At 38.9% G+C, this 19847-nt stretch overlaps 2 protein-coding genes across 8 annotated transcripts in view; one reads left to right on the forward strand and one right to left on the reverse strand.

Annotated features, from left to right (window-relative positions):
- Nucleotides 1-19847, reverse strand: part of LOC125279677 (probable G-protein coupled receptor 153) — a 66729-nt gene that overhangs the window by 30790 nt on the left and 16092 nt on the right. Inside the window, exon 1 of one of the 3 annotated variants that reach the window (XM_048209615.1) lies at nt 1417-2758. The exons of the other annotated variants lie outside the window; for them this stretch is intronic. The gene's annotated coding sequence lies outside the window, so the exon portion shown is untranslated. Of the gene's footprint in view, nt 1-1416; nt 2759-19847 lie in introns of those variants that run through there. 3 annotated transcript variants of the gene reach the window in all.
- Nucleotides 2758-8860, forward strand: LOC125279679. 5 transcript variants are annotated; one of them, XM_048209620.1, is made up of 3 exons: nt 2758-7012; nt 7111-7185; nt 7447-8860. In XM_048209620.1, the coding sequence occupies exon 1, from the start codon at nt 3339-3341 to the stop codon at nt 4293-4295; it is 957 nt and encodes a 318-aa protein (XP_048065577.1). In that variant the 5' UTR covers nt 2758-3338; the 3' UTR covers nt 4296-7012; nt 7111-7185; nt 7447-8860. The 5 variants fall into 5 exon arrangements, with proteins under 5 accessions (XP_048065577.1, XP_048065578.1, XP_048065573.1 ...); XM_048209621.1 differs by having other exon boundaries at nt 7681-8860; XM_048209616.1 differs by having other exon boundaries at nt 2758-7575; nt 7681-8860.

A 19847-nucleotide genomic window follows, 5' to 3' on the forward strand; every position in this document is an offset into this window, starting at 1 on the left:
TATATAAATACACACATTTACTAAATTGTGCTAAATAAAAATATATATTGGTGTAAGTTTAAGACATTTTTATTATTTTAATATTTTATTAAAAGGTAAGTATGATGAGAAACAAAACATTTAAAGAGAAGTAATTTCTTAAAAATTAAGTGTTATATACAGTAGCCCACTGAATCATTCTCAGAATACAAGAGGATTACCAAATCATTGTTTTAAGTGTGAAAATATAGCAAAAGTAACACAGAAATTCAAAATCAATAAACCTGTGACAAGGCCCCTGAAACAATCAGGCCTTCATTTGTAAGCTTTCATTAAGTGATGAGTGATTTTTTTGCTAGACAAAGAGCAGGATAAATACCAAGTGAGTGTTTCAGAGCCAGCAAAAGCTATGAAAAGAGTGACCGAGTAAGATGCAGCCTGCAGAAGTGACATGCATGGTTGTTGTCCACACTGAAACTACCCACTGTAGTCAAAGCACAATAAAGTCAGCTAGCCTTTTCCAAGGCCCATATTTAATATATACTCTGGTCTCATATATATATATATATATATATATATATATATATATATATATATATATATATATATATATATATATATAATTCAGGTTGACTTTTTGCTATTGAAATGACTGGGAAAAAGTGTCCTAATCAACCTGATATATATATATATATATATATATATATATATATATATATATATATATATATATATATATATATATATAGGTTTTCCTTTCTTACTGGCTAAATGTTTTGTGCCCAATATTTAATTAGATTGTTTTAAAATATATGAATACATTTCTCTCTGGTTTTGTTTGGCAGTAGTACTCTTTATGGTTATTAGAAGAGCAGAAATTAAAATCACAAAATTAAAAATTAAAATTAATATGCACAGACTAAATTTTAATTGGCAAGATGAATCTAAACTCAGTAATTGTCCCAAAGTATATTGATTTACCCCATTACATTAGTCCATTACAGTTACGATCATAAAAATACACTTACTTGTAGGTTTGAAACTGTACATAAGGCACATTTAATGTCCAACATCAAATATTTTAGCGAAATGTATATTTTAGAATTAAAAAATGCGCTTCTATTGCGTCCCGTCTGTTTAGCGCGCATGCGCGCAGCAGCGCTCGTTCAGTGTGAAGTTTAGCCTCAAAATGGAAATATTTGCATTACTTTCTAACATTTACAGATGGAGAATAAACTTGTGAAAAGTAAGTTATGCACTAAGGAAAACACCATGTCTCCAACGCATAAAATAGCACAAAATGTATGCCGTTTCCTATGGTGGATCGATTTGATCCATGATCGACCTCTAGGGCTGCTTAAGAAAAGCGTGCACGCTAAATTATCTTGACTAGGTGAACCTGGATCGAATTAGCGGGACTGCGTGAACTTCAGTTACCTTTTATGAAACCGTTTTAGCCCAAACTCATTTGTTAGGTTAATTCAAGTCAGGTTTGGGAGTTTAATCCTCGCTTTTCTTAGCATCTTTTATGAAACAGCCCTCAGAACGCGGCGTGACGACAGCTTCACATCCTCTGTATCTGTCTCCTCGATGTCAGGACAGTGTTTTAATTCAGCGGAAAAGTCGCTCCTCTTCATAACATAAGGATCGCGTCCAACATATGTTGTGATTTTCTGTTTATACCTTTCTAAACCAGCAAAGAAAGGACTTTTCCCCATCTCTTCCATTCTAATTTTCACTGCTTGCCCTCCACCGGATTTTCGCGCGTCACCAGAACCACGTGATTGCAAACAACATATTAAGGGTAATGTTAACCTTATTTCTGCATATTTTCACTCTTAATATAGGCTTAAACACTGAAATTATGGACTGTTTTTTTTTTTTTTTTTTTTTTTTTTTTTTTTTTTTTTTTTACTTTATTGGTGCACACTTTGTAAAGTTGTTGAGATCTCATCTAAACTTTAAGAGACAAATGTGAGAGCTTTCTCTAGCTGAGGAGAAAATCTGAGCACAGTGTGTGATGTTACTGAGGTCTCTTCTAAAACTTAAGAGAAGACAAGTGTTAGACCATTGGAGTCTTTAGTGTAGGAGAAAAATCTGAGCACAGTGTGTGATGTTGCTGAGATCTCTTCTGAATCTTTACAGGAGACAAATGTGAGAGATCCAGTGTGAGAGACAACAACAACATCACACACTGTGTTCAGACAATTCTCCTTATTATTGTCTGAACACAGTGTGTGATGTTGCTGAGATCTCTAAAACTTTAAAAGAGACCATTGTGAGAGTGTTAGAGTTTTTGTCTCAGGAGACAAGTCTGAGAAGCAGAAAGCTCAAGCAAAAAGTCTCTATTTGTTGTTAAAGTAACCTCACTTTTGTCTAGGAGAAACTTTTGGGATGTTAAAGAGATCTCATTTTTTATTTTTCTTTCCTAAGGGATGGTGAGTTGAAATACAAACATAAAAAAACACATGCATTTTTATCCTCCATCCTTTTTATCCTTGTTTTATCATAATTTATATTTTCCACCTCTACAGTTTGATAGTAGTATGCGTATGCCAACAAAAAGCTGATTTTAGTGCTTCTTTTCATTGTTTGCTAAAGGGGATTGGCAATCATTACACTCTAGAAAAGCATTCACCTGCAAATATTCATTAAGTGCTTTGTGAAGTGGGAGTGTATGAGAACAGCATAGACAAAAATAATAATCACATGGAAAAAAACACTTTAATGTCTTTCCAAACTACACAGGACTAAGATAAAACATCTGTGAATAAAGGAGAGTTGTCCTCAAATTGAATCACTGCCCAGATATATCTCTAAATGAACTGACTGTCTGCCTGGCAGATGTATCTAATAATCTATATTTATTTGTGACATTGTCATTGACAGGCCTTTTTTTCCAGTGGCCTGACACCAAAATCCGACATGACTGTATCAACAAGTCTGTAGTTTACTCTATTGTTCTCCCAGTTCTCCGGCCACTTTTATGTATTTCGGGGAAATTTTCGTAAATCCGACAGCTCTGAATTGCGGTGCAAACTTATTGTACAACAAAACACATTCACTTCCACATATTTTACAACCAGAATATATAATATAATTCATGATATAGGCCTTGTTAACAAGTTTGTGAATATTTTGAATAAAAAAAGAAAAACGAAATAAACGTGATACCTAGATATCTGTCAGCTGCATGACGCATCTAAAGAATAAATACGTTCTAAAATAATGTTCTAAAATAACGGTTGCCTTAAACTCATGCTAGTGGACTTAGTTTGGAGGTGCTCCTCCACTAACCTTGATAAATTAGTTTTATTTAATCACAAACAAAACAAAATCTCACAAAGCCTGAAGTCAAGATGATGAAACCTAAAGCGAAAAAAGGGGACCAATCGACCAACGTGGACGAGCAATTGGTGGAGAAGCAAACACTGACTGAACAAGTGGCTAGTGCTACTCCTAGCGACGAGACCGTGGCCTTATCCCCTATTTTGGCGGCTATCCAAGCATCGATCCAAGTTATGGATAAGTCGATGAATGACAGATTTAACTCCATTGAAAATACTTTATGGCAGATGCAAACATCACTCTCCGAAACTAATTCCCGCAACTCCAAATTGGAGGGCGCTAGAACCGAACATGAGAACCGCATCTCTGTGCTAGAGACTCTCTGCCAGGACATTGCTGTGGCCAATAAAGCCCTACACGCCAAGCTTGATGACCTGGAGGGTTGCTCCCATCAGCAAAATATAAAAATTACGGGGCTACAAGAGAAAGTTGAAAACAACCGACCAGCTGAATTTGTGGAAAAGCTGATTCCGGCTCTCTTGGGAGTCCAAAACTTTCCATCTAGGGTAAAAGTGGATCACATTGGACCTCTGCCAGCCAAAGGAGGACACCCCCGGACGCTAATAGCAAGAATCCATCATTACCCCATTAAAGAACTAATCCTGAAGCTGTCCCGACAACAATCGCCCCTACAGTTTGAAGGTATGCAGATCTCCATATATCCTGATTTAACAGCGGAAGTACTGTCACAGAGGGCCGAAACTTTGATGGAATTAAAAAGAAATGAAAGGAGGCTGGTGTCAGATATGGACTGCTGTTCCCTGCACGTCTTATCGTCACTCACGGATCGGAAAAAAGAATCTTTGATTCAGTCGCGGATGCCAAAGCATTTGCCAGTACAATCACCGCTGCATCTTGACTTTTTAATGCACGCACACTTGATTTGGACAATTTTAACAGTTGGTCTATGCAAATGGAACCTGGATCCCATGAGTATGCTCCTGTTCATGCACTGTCATACAGACTGATGCCCCGGGCTTTCTGATGTGGAAAGCCGATGATGGCTGTAAATGGGCGCTCTCACTAAGACTAAGTCTATTGATTTTATATTGAAATTATCTTTTTGTGGGATTATAGTCCTGACAATTACATAAGTTAGGTTTGGCCTCGTGCCAATGTTCGAAACTACTAGTTTTGTTAATCTTAAGTGCCGACATGTTACGTTATTGAATATATACGGACCAAATTATGATGACCCATCCTTTTTCCGTAAAGTTTTTAATCTCCTGCCCTATCTGTCAAACACTCATCTAATAATCGGCAGTGACTTTAACCTGGTTCTAGATCCCATTTTGGACAAGACCCCTGTCCGTTCTGTGGGTCACCTGCCAAATTCTACCATCACTCTAAACAAATTAATGAACTCACTTAATTTAGTTGATATTTGGAGGTTAAAGCATCTGACTGAGAGGCAATATACTTTTTTCTCTTACGTTCAAAACTTCTAGAATAGAATAGATCTATTCTAGAATAGATTTTTTCCTGGTCGACTTTAAGGTTGCCTCATAACTGCAATGAAACACCACAATAGAATAATTTCAGACAATTCTGCTGTGACCATTTCCCTTGATCTTTTTGAAATAAAACCTTATTATAGCTGGTGATTCAACCCTACATTACTCCTTGATTCTTATTTTTCCCAGCATTTCATAGAATGGTTAGATAACTATCTTGCATTCAACAATTCAGGGGAAGTGTCTGATTCAACGCTGTGGGAGTCACTTAAGGTGGTATTAAGGGGACACATCATAGCTTATGAATCTGGGATGAAAAACAAAGGAAAGCACGCCTGTCAGTAATTGAATCTTTTCTTAATCGACTTGAACATTTACATGCAGACTCTGCGGACCCTGACATGCTCAAATAGATTACAGTATTAAAGCTAGAGTAAAATTCAATTCTTTCTAATCAAGTTAATAATATGCTATTAAAAGTAAAAAAAATTGAACTAGGGGCAAACCGGACAGGCTGCTTGCACGACAGCTGAGAAGCATTCAAGCTAATAGACCTATTCTTAAAATTAGGAAAAAGGATGGGACCCTAGTGGCAAACCCCAGAGGCATCAATGAGCGTTTCAAAGAATTTTATGAAGATTTATATGAATCTCGGGCTTCCATTGCCCCTACAGCCCTTTCCTGCTTCCTTCAATCACTACATCTCCCTAAATTAGATGATGCAGAACGAGACGCAATTAATGCAGAAATAACTTTAGACAAAATATTTCAAGCCATCAAATCTTTCCCTAGCAGTAAAGCCCCTGGACCTGATGGGTTTGGAATTGAATTTTACAAGAAATATTCTCAGAAACTCGCTCCCCTGATGCTGAGATTATTCAATCATTCTATTGACAGTCAAGAATTTCCACAATCAATGTGCAATGCCAACATTTCTTTAATTCTTAAAAAAACAAAAGAGGAAACAGATCCATCATTACATCGCCCTATAGCCCTTCTGAAATCAGATCTTAAAATTTTCACTAAGATTCTTGCAAACAGATTAAATAAATGTATAACAAAAATTATTCATCCTGATCAGACGGGTTTCATCCCAGGGCGCTTTTCCTTTTTTAATGTGTGACGCTTAATGAACATTCTATACTCAAAGCATGATTCTCTCTCGAATGTCGCCATTTTATCTCTGGACACTGAAAAGGCATTCGACCAAATCAAATGTAATTATATTATTTCAGTGCTCCATGAGTTTGACCTAGGAGAATCATTCTCTCTATGGGTGAAAATGCTTTATGCAAAACCCAGGGCCTCAATGCTCACTCATTTCGATAAATCATCACAATTCACGCTACATAGAGGCACTAGGCAGGGGTGTCCATTGCTATAATTTTTAATTTTTGCCATTGCTAATTTTTGCCATTGCTATAGAACCCCTCGCGGCTGCTATAAGAAATAACCCACTTATTTTATCAAGATAGGTAAATTAGACCATCATATATCTCTCTACGCCGACGACATTATTCTTTACCTTGTTAATCCAGAGCCGTCCATCCCACCCCTATTAGATTTGTTGGAGACTTTTGGAACTACAGGGGGGGTTTCGGCTATAAACGACTTCCCAGTACCTAAGACCCGACCTGAGGTACGTAGATTCCTGGGAATGGCCGGTTTCTATCTGTGTTTTTGTCAAAATTTCTCCTCTGTTGCTGCACCATTAACTATTTTACTTAGTCCTTCAGAACATTTTGTTTGGTCAACTGAATGTCAAACAGCATTTGACAATATTAGAGTGTTGCTGTGTAGTGAGCCTGTTCTGTCTGCTCCAAATTTCTCCTTGGCGTTCAAACTGGAGGTGGACGCGAGTGATTTAGGACCTGGTGCCGTACTCGTACAGGAGGATAAGGATGGAATCGATCACCCTGTCTGTTACTTCTCTAAGAAGTTTAATAGAAGTCAACTGAACTATTCAACGATAGAGAAGGAAGCTTTGGCTTTGCTGTTAGCAATCCAACACTTCGAGGTTTACGTTGGTTCTTCTATTTTTCCTGTAATTGTTTATACAGACCACAACCCTTTAACCTTTATCTCATGTATGTGTAACCAGAACCAAAGGTTGATGAGGTGGTCCCTTATTTTTCAGAACTACAATCTTGAGATCCGGTACAAGAAAGGTACAGATAATGTTGTGGCAGATGCTCTGTCTCGGGTCAAAGGAAAAGTACCTACTTGTCTAGGTTGGTTCTATCAAACATGTATATGTTTGTTTTTTAAAGGGTGGGGGTGTTACGTCCCGTATTGTTTTCTCCCTCTCTTTCACTCTCACCTGTTATAGGTCCTGTGATTGGATGACGTCGCTGCCAGTCATCGGGTGGGAACATCGATACATCACTTCACAGGACGTAGAGAGGTAAAATTACCTGTCATTGCGCACCGCGTCACCAGTTAGAACTACGATGAAGCAGAGCAGTTGAAAGAGTTTAACGGCTCTCTGGTTTTGAGTATTCATACATTTTATACGAATGAAAGTATGAATGGTTATGGCGATGAGTGTTACATTTGTATATTTTATTGTATGAATAGGCATGACAAAGTAAAAGTGTTGAAAAGCAGCTAAGGCTCTATCATTTATTTTATTTTATTTTATTTTATTTTATTTACGTTACCTCAGGAGTGTTTATGCGGCTGCGCATGGAAAAGAAAGCACATGAGACCATGGATTAAGAATACATTTATACAGTTAACCAACTGAGAATTTATTTTCATATGGCATGACAGTTACAGCTTTACAGCAAAATCTGTTAAGTCAATTTTAAATTCTAAAGTAAATTAAAATATCTATTTATTTATTTATGTTATCAATCTGCGCGACACTGTCATTGACTTTCTTTGATAACGTTTACAGGGCGTTCCAAATGAGATATTATTGTCAGCTTCAAGTCCATTTCAACGGATATACCGTGCTCAGGGAGTAGGGAGCAGTGAACACTACGTAGGGACCCTGTCAAATGGAATGCAGCTATAGTGATAGGACCAGGTTAGTATGTCATGTGACTTACACCTCACAGCATGTAGAGTTAAATAAAATAAAGTTGTTTAAACACAAGGTTATGAGCGGGTGCCTAACTTATGTATTTATGTTTGTTAGATAGTGTAGATAGCGGTGTCCTACACTGAAGATGTTAGTTTCCTTGCTTTCTTTTGATTAGTTTAGTATTTGTTGGGGTTTAGTTAACTTGTTTATGTTTTATTGATTTCTTTTCTTTAGCACCGCTCTTGTCCCTCACTTTGTTATCGTTTATTATTACGTTTGTATATAATTTGTAAATAGGTATTTATTTGTTTTGGATGTATGTTTGGTTCACTGTTTATTGTACTATTGGGTGTTTTGTTATATTGAATTATTTTTCTTACTAAAAGCAACTACAAATTCAGTTTTCCTCTCTGCCTGTTTCTTTATTACACACATCACATCTCCTTGATAAATGAGTACATTCCTTTTAACAGCATTTTAATAGTTAATTTTTCTCGTGTTACGTCTCCATATCCCCTAGACGCTAACCCCACACTAGGGTTAAGCTTAACAAATTCTACCCCTCAATCTCCTCTACCTGTAACAAATGTGAATCTGCCGAGGGCTCTCTGGGATATCTCTTTTGGTCCTGTCCGAAACTTAATAAGTTTTGGAGCGAATTTTTCATATTCTACTCTGAGGCATATTCTTGTGATCTCTGCCCTGATCCAGCAATTGCTGTTTTCCGGCTGGTCTGACTCTCTTCATGGCTTCAGCCATCAAATTCAAAAAGCTGTCCAATATGGAATGGTGGTAGCTAAAAAAAATCATCCTTTGTCTATGGAAAAAGCATCAAAACTACTTTTTAAATCTTGGCTGTCTGAACTCTCCACCACATTTAGAGAGACTCAGACACAACCTCTGGTAACATTGCTGGCTTCGAGGCCACCTAGGAACCCTTTCTTAAACATCTATAAAATGTCAAGGATAACAGTCTAAAGGTTTGACCCAAGGTTATTTACATGATCACCATATTGCCCTTGCCCACTGGCCTAGAAATGTATAACATTATAGAAAATATGTATAAAACTGAAGGAACTGATGTAATTCAAAGCTTGTAAAATCACTTTATTTTGGTAACGCTTTAGATTACAGCCTGGAAAGTACTGCGTAATTACAACAAATTTACAGCGTAACTTTCAATAATTATAGTGTAACTATACAGTAAGTATGTGTAAGTATAGGGGAACAATATGTAAAGTATTGGGAATAAAGGGGTAACAACCAGGAAAATAACAAATTATTTATATTGTAAATATTTTATAACTAAGGGGTACATATGACATATAACTAAGGGGTAAGTATGACATTACGGGCCGTAAATTAAAGTGGAGCTTGTTACCCTCTTGTTTCATGTAGTTACAGGGTAAGTATGACATTACGGGCCATAAATTAAAGTGGAGCTTGTTACACTCTTATTTCATGTAGTTATAGGGTAAGTAATTAATAAATTTGAAAAACAACTTATTTCAAAACAGATTTAAAGTTGCAACACTTCTTATTTGTTTCTCTTGCTTGGCTTTCTCCTCCTCTTGTTCGTCTTTTTCTTTCTTTCCACTGATGAATCTTAAGAGGGAATCCTATTTGCTATTCTGTATTATAAGAAAATACAGTACACCCGGAAATGTGCTCACCGTTTACTCATCTTTTACCCTCATACCATCTGAGATGTATAGGACTTTCCTTCTTAAGATGAACACAAAAAGGATTTTAGGAAAAAAAAAATCATCTGGGAACGCTTTATAATGCAAGCTCACGTGTTCCTAAAAGTCGAAGCATCAAACAGCACATACAGCAATAACTACAGTAATCCATACGACCCTAATGGATGAATCGATGTCTTCTGAAGTGAAACGATACGTATTTGTAAGAAAAATACCAAATATTTTAATATTTTTAAAACTTTCGACCAACTGTCTCCTGCATGCAAGGGTTGAGAGTTCATGCTTGACGTAACTTGAAGCGTGACGTAAGCGTGCCGAGAAACTCACGCAGATGTTGGATGCCGTCATTTTTTTTTTTTTTTTTTGTAATGCTCACAACAAAATACACAGAATAACAGATAATGAGAATGAGAAACAAACAAGACAGAATAACAGAGACAGCAGTTCTTGCGCGAGTTTCACACGAATCTCCCGCGAGAACGTCATGAAAGCTTCACGTTGCTCATTTCAATGTGCTTCGTCAAACGCAAAGTCGACTCTCATGCAGGCGCTGGTGACAGTTGGTCAGAAGCGAAAAGATGAATAGCCTAAACCATGAGAAAATTTCGGGGTGTGCTGTATTTTCTTATAATACAGAACAGCAATGAGATTCCTTCTTAAGATTCATCAGCTGAGAAACAAGAGGAGGAGGAAGCCAAGCGAGAAACAACAACAACCAAAAAACGGACAAAACTTGTTACTTTCTGTCAGGAAAGTAACTCTTTAGAGTTTGAAATGAAGTTGATTTAAAAAATGAATAATAAGTGTTGTAGACCTGTTTTTAATAAAGTTGTTTTTCAAATAAAGGTTTCGGAGTCAGTGATATCAGATTGTTTGCATTTTATTAATTACTTACCCTGTAACTACATGAAATAAGAGGGTAACAAGCTCCACTTTAATTTACGGCCCGTAATGTCATATTTACCCTATAACTACATGAAATAAGAGGGTAACAAGCTCCACTATAATTTACGGACCGTAATGTCATATTTACCCTGTAACTACATGAAATAAGAGGGTAACAAGCTCCACTTTAATTTACGACCCGTAATGTCATACTTACCCCTTAGTTATATGTCATACATACCCCTTAGTTATAAAATATTTACAGTATAAATAATTTGTTATTTTCCTGGTTGTTATCCCTTTATTCCCAATACTTTACATATTCTTCCCCTATACTTACACATACTTACTGTATAGTTACACTATAATTATTGATAGTTATGCTGTAAATTCATTGTAATTACGCAGTACTTTCCGGGCTGTAATCTAAAGCGTTACCCTTTTTTTTCTTTCCCTTTCTTGTCATTGTCTTTTTGTGCTGTTCTACGTTGTCTTAATGCCAAAATAAAAACATAATATTAAAAAAAAAAAAAAAGTCATGAGCGCGGGCAGCTTTTGCGTAGAGATCGTCTGCAAGCTGTGACATCATTATAAATAAAAAGGGAACAAAAACGTTTGTGTTGTTTACATTTTTTGCACTTGCGTGCCAATTGCCAACAAAACACAGACATCTGATGCAGCTTTACTCACTACCCATGATCTGCAAATCCAGCGCAAAACTGGGACTTGTTTACAAAGCATTCATCACCGAAATCCCGGGAACAAACAAACATACGTGCACAACTCTGGAAAAACAAACTGTTCCCTTAACGCTGGTTCTTTGGGAAGCAGAAAAAGGTAATCTTTCCCTCATAATCAAAAACGCATTCCTTTGTTGACAGGAGCTGCATCTCATTTCGGAGGCTGCGTCCTCCGGAGGTCGCATTTGAAGGCTGTATACGTCATCAAGGATATCATATTTAAGAAAAATAACTGTAATAAAATTGACTGATATTCATTGTGATGTGTAAAATACTGTAATTTCTTTCTTACTTTGCAATCTAACCGCTATTTTTCCTAAATGAGACTGCCTCGAAGATGTATGCAGCCTTCAAGGGGTGCAGCCCCTGAATTGGGGGACAGCCATTGTTGAAAAATCTCCCGGCTTCCGTATCCCAAATGAAGCGCGTTGATTGACGTGCTTTTGCTCTTTCTCTTTCTCTGGGTGGTGTCTGTGTGCATGCTTTATCAGGGATAAATGCCTATACAAGGAATTTCAGCCTTTATGAAGTGATACAGGACATACTCAAAAACAATTCGGCAAAACGTCCACAACCGGAAGTAGTATATTTGGCACAGAAATACTCTGTCATACGTCCAACTTGTGTTTTGAAACTTTGGCCATATTTAGCATGAGAATGCAACTCTTTAACAGTGTAAACAGACATGTTCACAAGTCCCTGCGGTCAAGTCCAACTCAAGTCTCAAGTATTTGAGGACAAGTCAAGTCAAGTCAAGTCAAGTCAAGTCAAGTCAAGTCTCAAGTCTTTGAGATCCAAGTCAAGTCAAATCTCAAGTCTTTAGGGGTCCAAGTGAAGTCTCAAGTCAAGTCTTTGTTCTACTTTTATCAATATATTTTTTCAGCTAGATGTTATTGTAATTAGCAGCGTATTTAAATATCAAAACAGATTATTTTTACTTTAAAAGTGCTTCCCTTCAGATTAATTGATTGCTTTTCAAATGAAACTAGATAAAAAAAGTTTGTCGAGACAAACTTTAAGTTGGCTTGAAAAAGCCAGTCCAGAAAGTTTGAAGTAGTTTTAAAAGTTTTGAAGTTTGAGAGTTTGAAAGTTTGAAAGTTTAAGTTTTAGTTTAGTAGTTTTGATAGATAGATAGATAGATAGATAGATAGATAGATAGATAGATAGATAGATAGATAGATAGATAGAGAGAGAGAGAGTCAGGGTATTCAAGGTGGTTACTAGGGTGTTATGTGGTTGCTAGGGTACTCAGGGTGGTTGCTAGGGTGTTGCTATGCGGTTGCTAAGGTACTCGGGGTGGTTGCTATGGTGTTGCTATGCGGTTGCTAGGGTACTCTAGGTGGTTGCTAAGGTCTTGCTCTGCAGTTTCTAGGGTACTCGGGGTGGTTGCTAAGGTATTCGGGGTGGTTGCTATGGTGTTGCTAGGGTACTCTAGGTGGTTGCTAAGGTGTTGCTACGCGGTTGCTAGGGTACTCGGGGTGATTGCTAGGGTGTTGCTATGTGGTTGCTAAGGTACTCGGGGTGGTTGCTAAGCTGTTGCTATGCGGTTGCTAAGGTACTCTGGGTGGTTGCTAAGGTGTTGCTATGTGGTTGCTAGGGCACTCAAAGTGGTTGCTAAGGTGTTGCTATGCGGTTGCTAAGGTACTCTGGGTGGTTGCTAAGGTGTTGCTATGCAGTTGCTAGGGTACTTGAGGTGGTTGCTAGGGTTCTCGTGGTGGTTGCTAGGGTGTTGCAATGCAGTTGCTAAGGTACTCTGGGTGGTTGCTATGGTGTTGCTATGCGGTTGCTAGGGTACTTGGGGTGGTTGCTATGGTGTTGCTATGCGGTTGCTAAGGTACTCTGGGTGGTTGCTAAGGTGTTGCTATGCAGTTGCTAGGGTACTTGAGGTGGTTGCTATGGTTCTTGGGGTGGTTGCTAGGGTGTTGCAATGCAGTTGCTAAGGTACTCTGGGTGGTTGCTATGGTGTTGCTATGCGGTTGCTAGGGTACTTGGGGTGGTTGCTATGGTGTTGCTATGCGGTTGCTAAGGTACTCTGGGTGGTTGCTATGGTGTTGCTATGCGGTTGCTAGGGTACTCTGGGTGGTTGCTAAGGTGTTGCTATGTGGTTGCTAGGGTACTCAGGGTGGTTGCTAGGGTGTTGCTGTGCGGTTACTAGGGTGTTGCTATGTGGTTGGTAGGGTACTCAGGGTGGTTGCTAAGGTGTTGCTATGTGGTTGCTAGGGTACTCGGGGTGGTTGCTAAGGTGTTGTTATACGGTTGCTAAGGTATTTTGGGTGGTTGCTAGGGTATTGCTATGAGGTTGCTAGGGTGCTCTGTGTGGTTGATGTGCTGTTACCATGGTGTTCAAGGTGATTGCTTGGGTGATCTGGGTGGTTGCTATGATAGATAGATAGATAGATAGATAGATAGATAGATAGATAGATAGATAGATAGATAGATAGATAGATAGATAGATAGATAGATAGATAGATATAGTTTGATAGAGATCGAGATAGATAGATTCAGTTTGATAGATTGATAGATAGATAGATTTAGTTTGATAGATAGATAGAGATAGATAGATAGATAGATAGATTTAGTTTGATAGATAGATAGATAGATAGATAGATAGATTTAGTTTGATAGATAGATAGATAGAGATAGATAGATAGATAGATTTAGTTTTAGATAGATAGATAGATAGATAGATAGATAGATAGATAGATAGATAGATAGATAGATAGATAGATAGAGTTTGATAGATAGATTGATAGATAGATTTAGTTTCAGCGATATGAGCTGCGGCTCGACATGGTTTAGAAGGCAATGAGGTGGTTTTACAACTTCAGGACGGACATAGGTGAGCCATGACAGCATCCTCAATGGTAGGTGGTTACACGTACCCTCTTTTCTCCATCCCCTCTGCTGTCGTGAGAAGCTGAGTTCCTTGTGCATGGGCTCAGGCTAAGTTAGGGGAGCGTCATGAACGAGTGAGCTCCTTGTGGAGCTCAGGGAAGAAAGGGGTGGGTCTCTGTGGTGTGTCCGTTTGGCGGCTCGCACTGAGGAAAGACCAGTCCATCCAACATTTAGACGGCTGTTCAGGAGCTGCCCAGTCCAACTCCAAATCTGCTACTGCCTCCGTGAGGATGCTCGTCAGCTCCATGTCCATTGAAGTCGGGGTGCAGCTAGCCTCTGAAGGGACCTCTGACTAGGCACCTGGGTCAGAAGCACTCGTGGACATGGCATCATCCTCTCTACAGCTGAACAAGACCATTTCCGGCACTTCTGCCAGAGGGAGGGAACTCTCTTTAACATAGATGAGCGGCGGCTCCGGCACGCGAGGACGTTGGGCCGACGTCAGCCCCTCGGTAGAGCCTCCTGAAGGAGTAATCTGCAGTCTGGCGGCCCGCGGCTCGAAGGCGGTGGGCGGAGGAGATGCAGGAGCCAGAGAAGCCACCCCTGCGATCAACGGCCAGCCTCACACAAAAGATCTTGATTGGCAATTTCTCGCAGGCTCTGCAATCCGATCATCATCAGAGAGGAAAGTGCACCAAGGATCTGAATGGGTGTCAAATATTCTTCTAATTCCATAAAAAGACACTAAAGTAGTAAGACTTTTTTTGTATATCTGAGAGAAGTATGAAAAGTGGTGGTAAGTGAAAGACACCCAGTACCAACAATAGACTCCAAGCAATGCAGGGAGCAAAGGTGTTTGCAAAACTGAATGCCCGTAAGCGTTTCTAACAAGTTGGCACCTGAATCCAGACAAATGACCATATTCATAATGCACTGGAGATGCTATAATTTTAGGAAGGTTCCATTCAGATTGTCCTGAAGCATATCAGAAAGCCATGGATTCTATGTTATGGTGGATGCCACGTGTGGTGTGCTACATGGATGATGTGGTCATGTTTGCTGAAAATGAACTAGAGCAAAGACTGAGAAATGTTTTTCAAAGATTCCGAGAATAAGGACTGACCTTGAATAATAATAAAAAAGAATTAACTAGTAAGCCATGCCTAGCATACTTCAACATGAGTGCTCCAACAGTTGTGATTTGTAATGCAAGTCCAGTCAGACTTGGAGCAGTTTTGCTTCAGACACTGAGGACAACAGTTACGTGGACATGTATATGGACAGAGTGTTGTCTGTAAATATGATAGATGTACAAGCCTTGGCTCTTGAGAAACTTAAAAGAGCTACAATGGAAAATACTACCTTGATGCAACTGATTTCCATAGTGGAGACAGGACAGTGGCCTGCTACAATTCCTGAAAGCCTACATCCATATAAACGCTGCTCAGAGGAGTTGTCAACCCCATGATGGTCTTTTGCTGCAGGGACACAGGATTGTTCTTCTTCCCAAACTTTGAATATTGCACACGAGTCACATCAAGGTGTAATTCGCATAAAGCAATTTTTGAGAAAAAAAAAAATTCTATTGGCCTAATATGGACATGGATGTAGAAAGAATGGTCAAAAACTGTAATGCGTGTGTTCTGAATCAGCCCTTGCATGAAGAACAACCACTGCATCCATTAGAGCTACCATCCAGACCATGGGGCAAGATAGGTGTTGATTTGGTGGGTCCTACTCAGAATGTCTATATATTCACTGTTATAGACTACTACACATCATATCCTGAAGCAGTAGTCATTGCTGACATACACTATATTGCCATGAACTTAATGACATCCCATTCTTAATCCGTAGGGTTTAATATGGAGTTGGCCCACCCTTTGCAGCTATAACAGCTTTAACTCTTCTGGGAAGGCTTTCCACAAGGTTTAGGAGTGTGTTTATGGGAATTTTTGACCATTCGTCTAGAAGCACATTTGTGAGGTCAGGCATTGATGTTGGACGAGAAAGCCTGGCTCGCAGTCTCCATTCTAATTCATCCCAAATGTGTTCTATTGGGTTGAGGTCAGGACTCTGTGCAGGCCAGTCAAGTTCCTCCAGACCAAACTCGCTCATTCATGTCTTTATGGACCTTGCTTTGTGCACTGGTGCGCAGTCATGTTGGAACAGGAAGGGGTTATCCCCAAACTGTTCCCACAAAGTTAGGAGCATGAAATTGTCCAAAATGTCTTGGTATGCTGAAGCATTAAGTGTTCCTTTCACTGGAATAAGGGGACAAGCCCAACCCCTGAAAAACAACCCAACACCACAATCCCCCCTCCACCAAACTTTACACTTGGCTCAATTCAATCAGGCTCAATTCAATCAAGTACCGTTCTCCTGGCAACCGCCAAACCCAGACTTGTCCATCAGATTGCCAGACAGAGAAGCATGATTCGTCACTCCAGAGAACATGTCTCCACTGCTCTAGAGTCCAGTGGCAGCATGCTTTACACCACTGCATCCAACGCTTTGCATTGCACTGGAAGCTTTGTTAGTTCAGTTAGTTCCTGGATTGTCACATGGCCTTTTCTTCTTTGGGAGGCATTTGTGGACTAAAGGTGCACAGAGCGCCCTCTGGCTGCAAGTATGAATTGAAAACACAGTATCCAGCGCTCATAGTGATGACAATAAATACTGAATAAATATTACTCCTCTGTATAGAAAATTGACATAAACATGAGAATCCATAAATATTTCTCCAAATGTGCATGCTTTTAAGCTAAAAGCCTATATGAAATGCCATAGAGGTAACATAATTGTTCAGACACTTTGCATCACAGAAATACATTGTATTTTAAAGTATATAATAGAATACCATTATTTTAAATTGTCATAATATTTCACAGTATTGCTGTTTTTTCTTTATGTTTGATATACACCATGATGAGCTTGAGACATGATCACATTTTTTAACAGCCTACCTGACTAAAAGGCCTTATTAATATGCAGCTGCACCCACTGAGACAGAAGTGTGATACCTCAACCAATTCACATCAAGTTTGGACTCAACAAGTTCAGAACACTGCCACAAGGACTTTGAGAAAGGTTTGAAAAAGAAATAAAGCATTTTTCAAGGTCCTAAAGACACTGTCTTATTTAACTGTGTATTTTGGGACAATACTCAGATACAAATGTATAGTATAATGCAATGAAAGTTGCTTTGGATAAAAGCGTCTGCCAAATGCATAAATGTTAAATGTTAAATGTTAATGTTAATACAACAAGTTCCACAGGATGGGAAGGTGATGTGATGGGCGGACACCTTGAATGCTATGACCCAATCACATCACCACAGCAGGAAAAGTGGGGACTAGTAATCCCCTCCCCAACGGGAAGGAATAAAAGCTTTCCCAAGTGAACAAACCCTTGTTCTGAGTTTCTGACCTGATGAGGGAAGAACAACAGCATGACCAATGTAACGACGTAGCGGTTCGTACAGTTATTAATCAATTTATGGATGAAATATGAATATAATAATTCATAAGGTTATGAATAAATTATGATTCATATATCGACCCAACAGGGAATTAAACATATATTGTGAATCAATTACAACGAATTATAATCAATTACATATATGTTTAGTTCTGGTTTAATAATTATTTAGAGAAACTGTTCGTTTGTCCAGCAAACTAAGTCCCTCACAGAATATTATAAACAGAGTTATTCTCTGGCCATGAAAATAACTTGCTATTAGCATAAAGCGATCGAAAAACGTTAAAGTGACTTGGTCTTCAGTTGAAAGAATGAACAGAACAATCGAGCATGAATTAAGTGTTTAATATATGCAGCTATGACTGAGATTATACGTCTAAAATATATACAGAAGGTATACACATATATATATACACAAGAGTGAAAATGAAGAAAAGACAGGGAAAGAAAGATGATCAAAGAATGGCAAATTACCCAGTTAAACCCTTTTGAGAGAGCCAGCACAGAAATCAGTTTAGACAAATTTCAGATAAATGATAATACTTGCTTATTGGTTCAAGTCCGTGAGTAGCAGTTTCAATGCGCTTGGCTTGGTTGGTCCTTTCCGAGAGGGTTTCTCCGGCGGGGTTTTTCAAACGAGGTTTAAACTGAAGAGTAACTTAGCCGAAGAGAGAGAGAGTCTAAGGAAGTGGTCCTCCCGAGCTGCGCGCATGGTTGGGAAGCGCGGTCACCTGAGGCGTCCGGAGAGACGTGCACGAGACGATAGGGAGAACACCGGGAGAACAACGGAGAAGGTGTGTGTCATTGTTTTTATGGAAACCCAAGCTAACACACCTCCTGAATTGTAGCGGTCAATAGAGGCGCAGCACTATTTGGTGGGCAAAGTTCCTTGGTTTGTTCTCCTAGATGAATTTGCATACTTAATGGCTATCAGATCGGATTTCGAGATGTAGTACGTTCTTCACAGGATCATTAAACACATAGAAAAATGCATTTGTCCGTTTTGTGACATGTCTCAATGAATAGCTCAAGTCCGGAGCTTTAAAACGAGATCAAACTCGATAGGTCGGAAAGGCATAGGAAAGAAGTTATGGTTTACAGACAGAATTCCACTATTACCATGCACACTAGCACAAATACACTCCTTTAAACACTAGGAAACATGCATACGCTTCAAAATACAGGATGGGTATATGTTGGCATAATTTGTATTTTACATATACAGTCAAAAATGTATGTTTGTGAGTTTCTGTATGTGTCTGTGTGTGTGTTTTCGTGTGTGCCTGTGTGTGTGGGTGTTGGAATGTGGATCTGGTCAGTCTCTGGGGGGGGGGGGGGGTGCTCCTTTTGAAGTCACCAAAGTGAGGAAGTTGGACTTTTCTGTTTACCGTCGCAGGCCCACAAACCTGCCGAAAGTCACAGCCGTCCGGCGCCGATTTTGTGATTTATAAACAAAGTTCACCAGGTTAAAAGCGTTCTGAAAACTCCAAAGTTTATTGACTCTGAACGGATCCATCCAGGCGTTACACCAAGGTGATACTCTTGCGAGTAAACCTTTCATTATTATCTGTATTCATAGTAAATGCTTATTTACTATTTCATACCAGCATCCAGAAAGACCACAATTGACTCCCTCATAGACTGCTATTTACCCATTCATTGCTTCGTCCAATCCGTTGCTCATCTACTTGGCATTCAGTTTTGTTAACATCCATTTGTGTTGTAGTTTGTAGTTTCTGTTTGATTATTGATTCAATTTTCTTAGTAGTTTAGTCATGTTTCCTTAGTAGTTTAGTCATTTTCCTTCTTGGTATTTAGTGAGTGTGATATTTTACTCTTGTATATCTTTTTGTTAATAAATTCATTTTATTGCAAACTGTGTCATTCTTGTGTTGATAATCAGAGGCTCTACAAGCTTGCCCAAATCTCACAAAATCCTTCAGATTGGTCAGATGATAAACTTCCTCCAATTTATAAAATTCTAATTCAGTCAACAATCTTTCATGATTGTTCTTTATTATCAATGTGAGATTCCTGACTGGTGCCCCGAAATATTGGAAGGAATCATTTGACTCAATGTTAATATTAATAAAAATATATAAATATGAATATTTAAGACCATAAATATATTCATATCCAGATACTCATATACTCATATACATATGAGTGCTGCCAGCATTGCTGCAGAGGTTGAAAGGGTGGGGGGTCAGCCTGTCAGTTCTCAGACCATACGCCGCACACTGCATCAAATTGGTCTGCAAGGCTGTCATCCCAGAAGAGAGCCTCTTTTAAAGTTGATGCACAAGAAAGATAAACTTATTTGGTTCAGATGGTGTCAAGTGTGTGTTGCGGCAACCAGGTGAGGAGTACAAAGACAAGTGTGTCTTGCCTACAG

The sequence above is a fragment of the Megalobrama amblycephala genome, linkage group LG12 (genome assembly GCF_018812025.1).
Source record: "Megalobrama amblycephala isolate DHTTF-2021 linkage group LG12, ASM1881202v1, whole genome shotgun sequence".
NCBI classification, from domain to species: Eukaryota; Metazoa; Chordata; class Actinopteri; order Cypriniformes; family Xenocyprididae; genus Megalobrama; species Megalobrama amblycephala.

Coding starts and splice junctions, on each gene's coding strand:
- LOC125279679 (XM_048209616.1), top strand. CDS start 3,339: ATGATGAAACCTAAAGCGAAAAAAGGGGACCAATCGACCAACGTGGAC.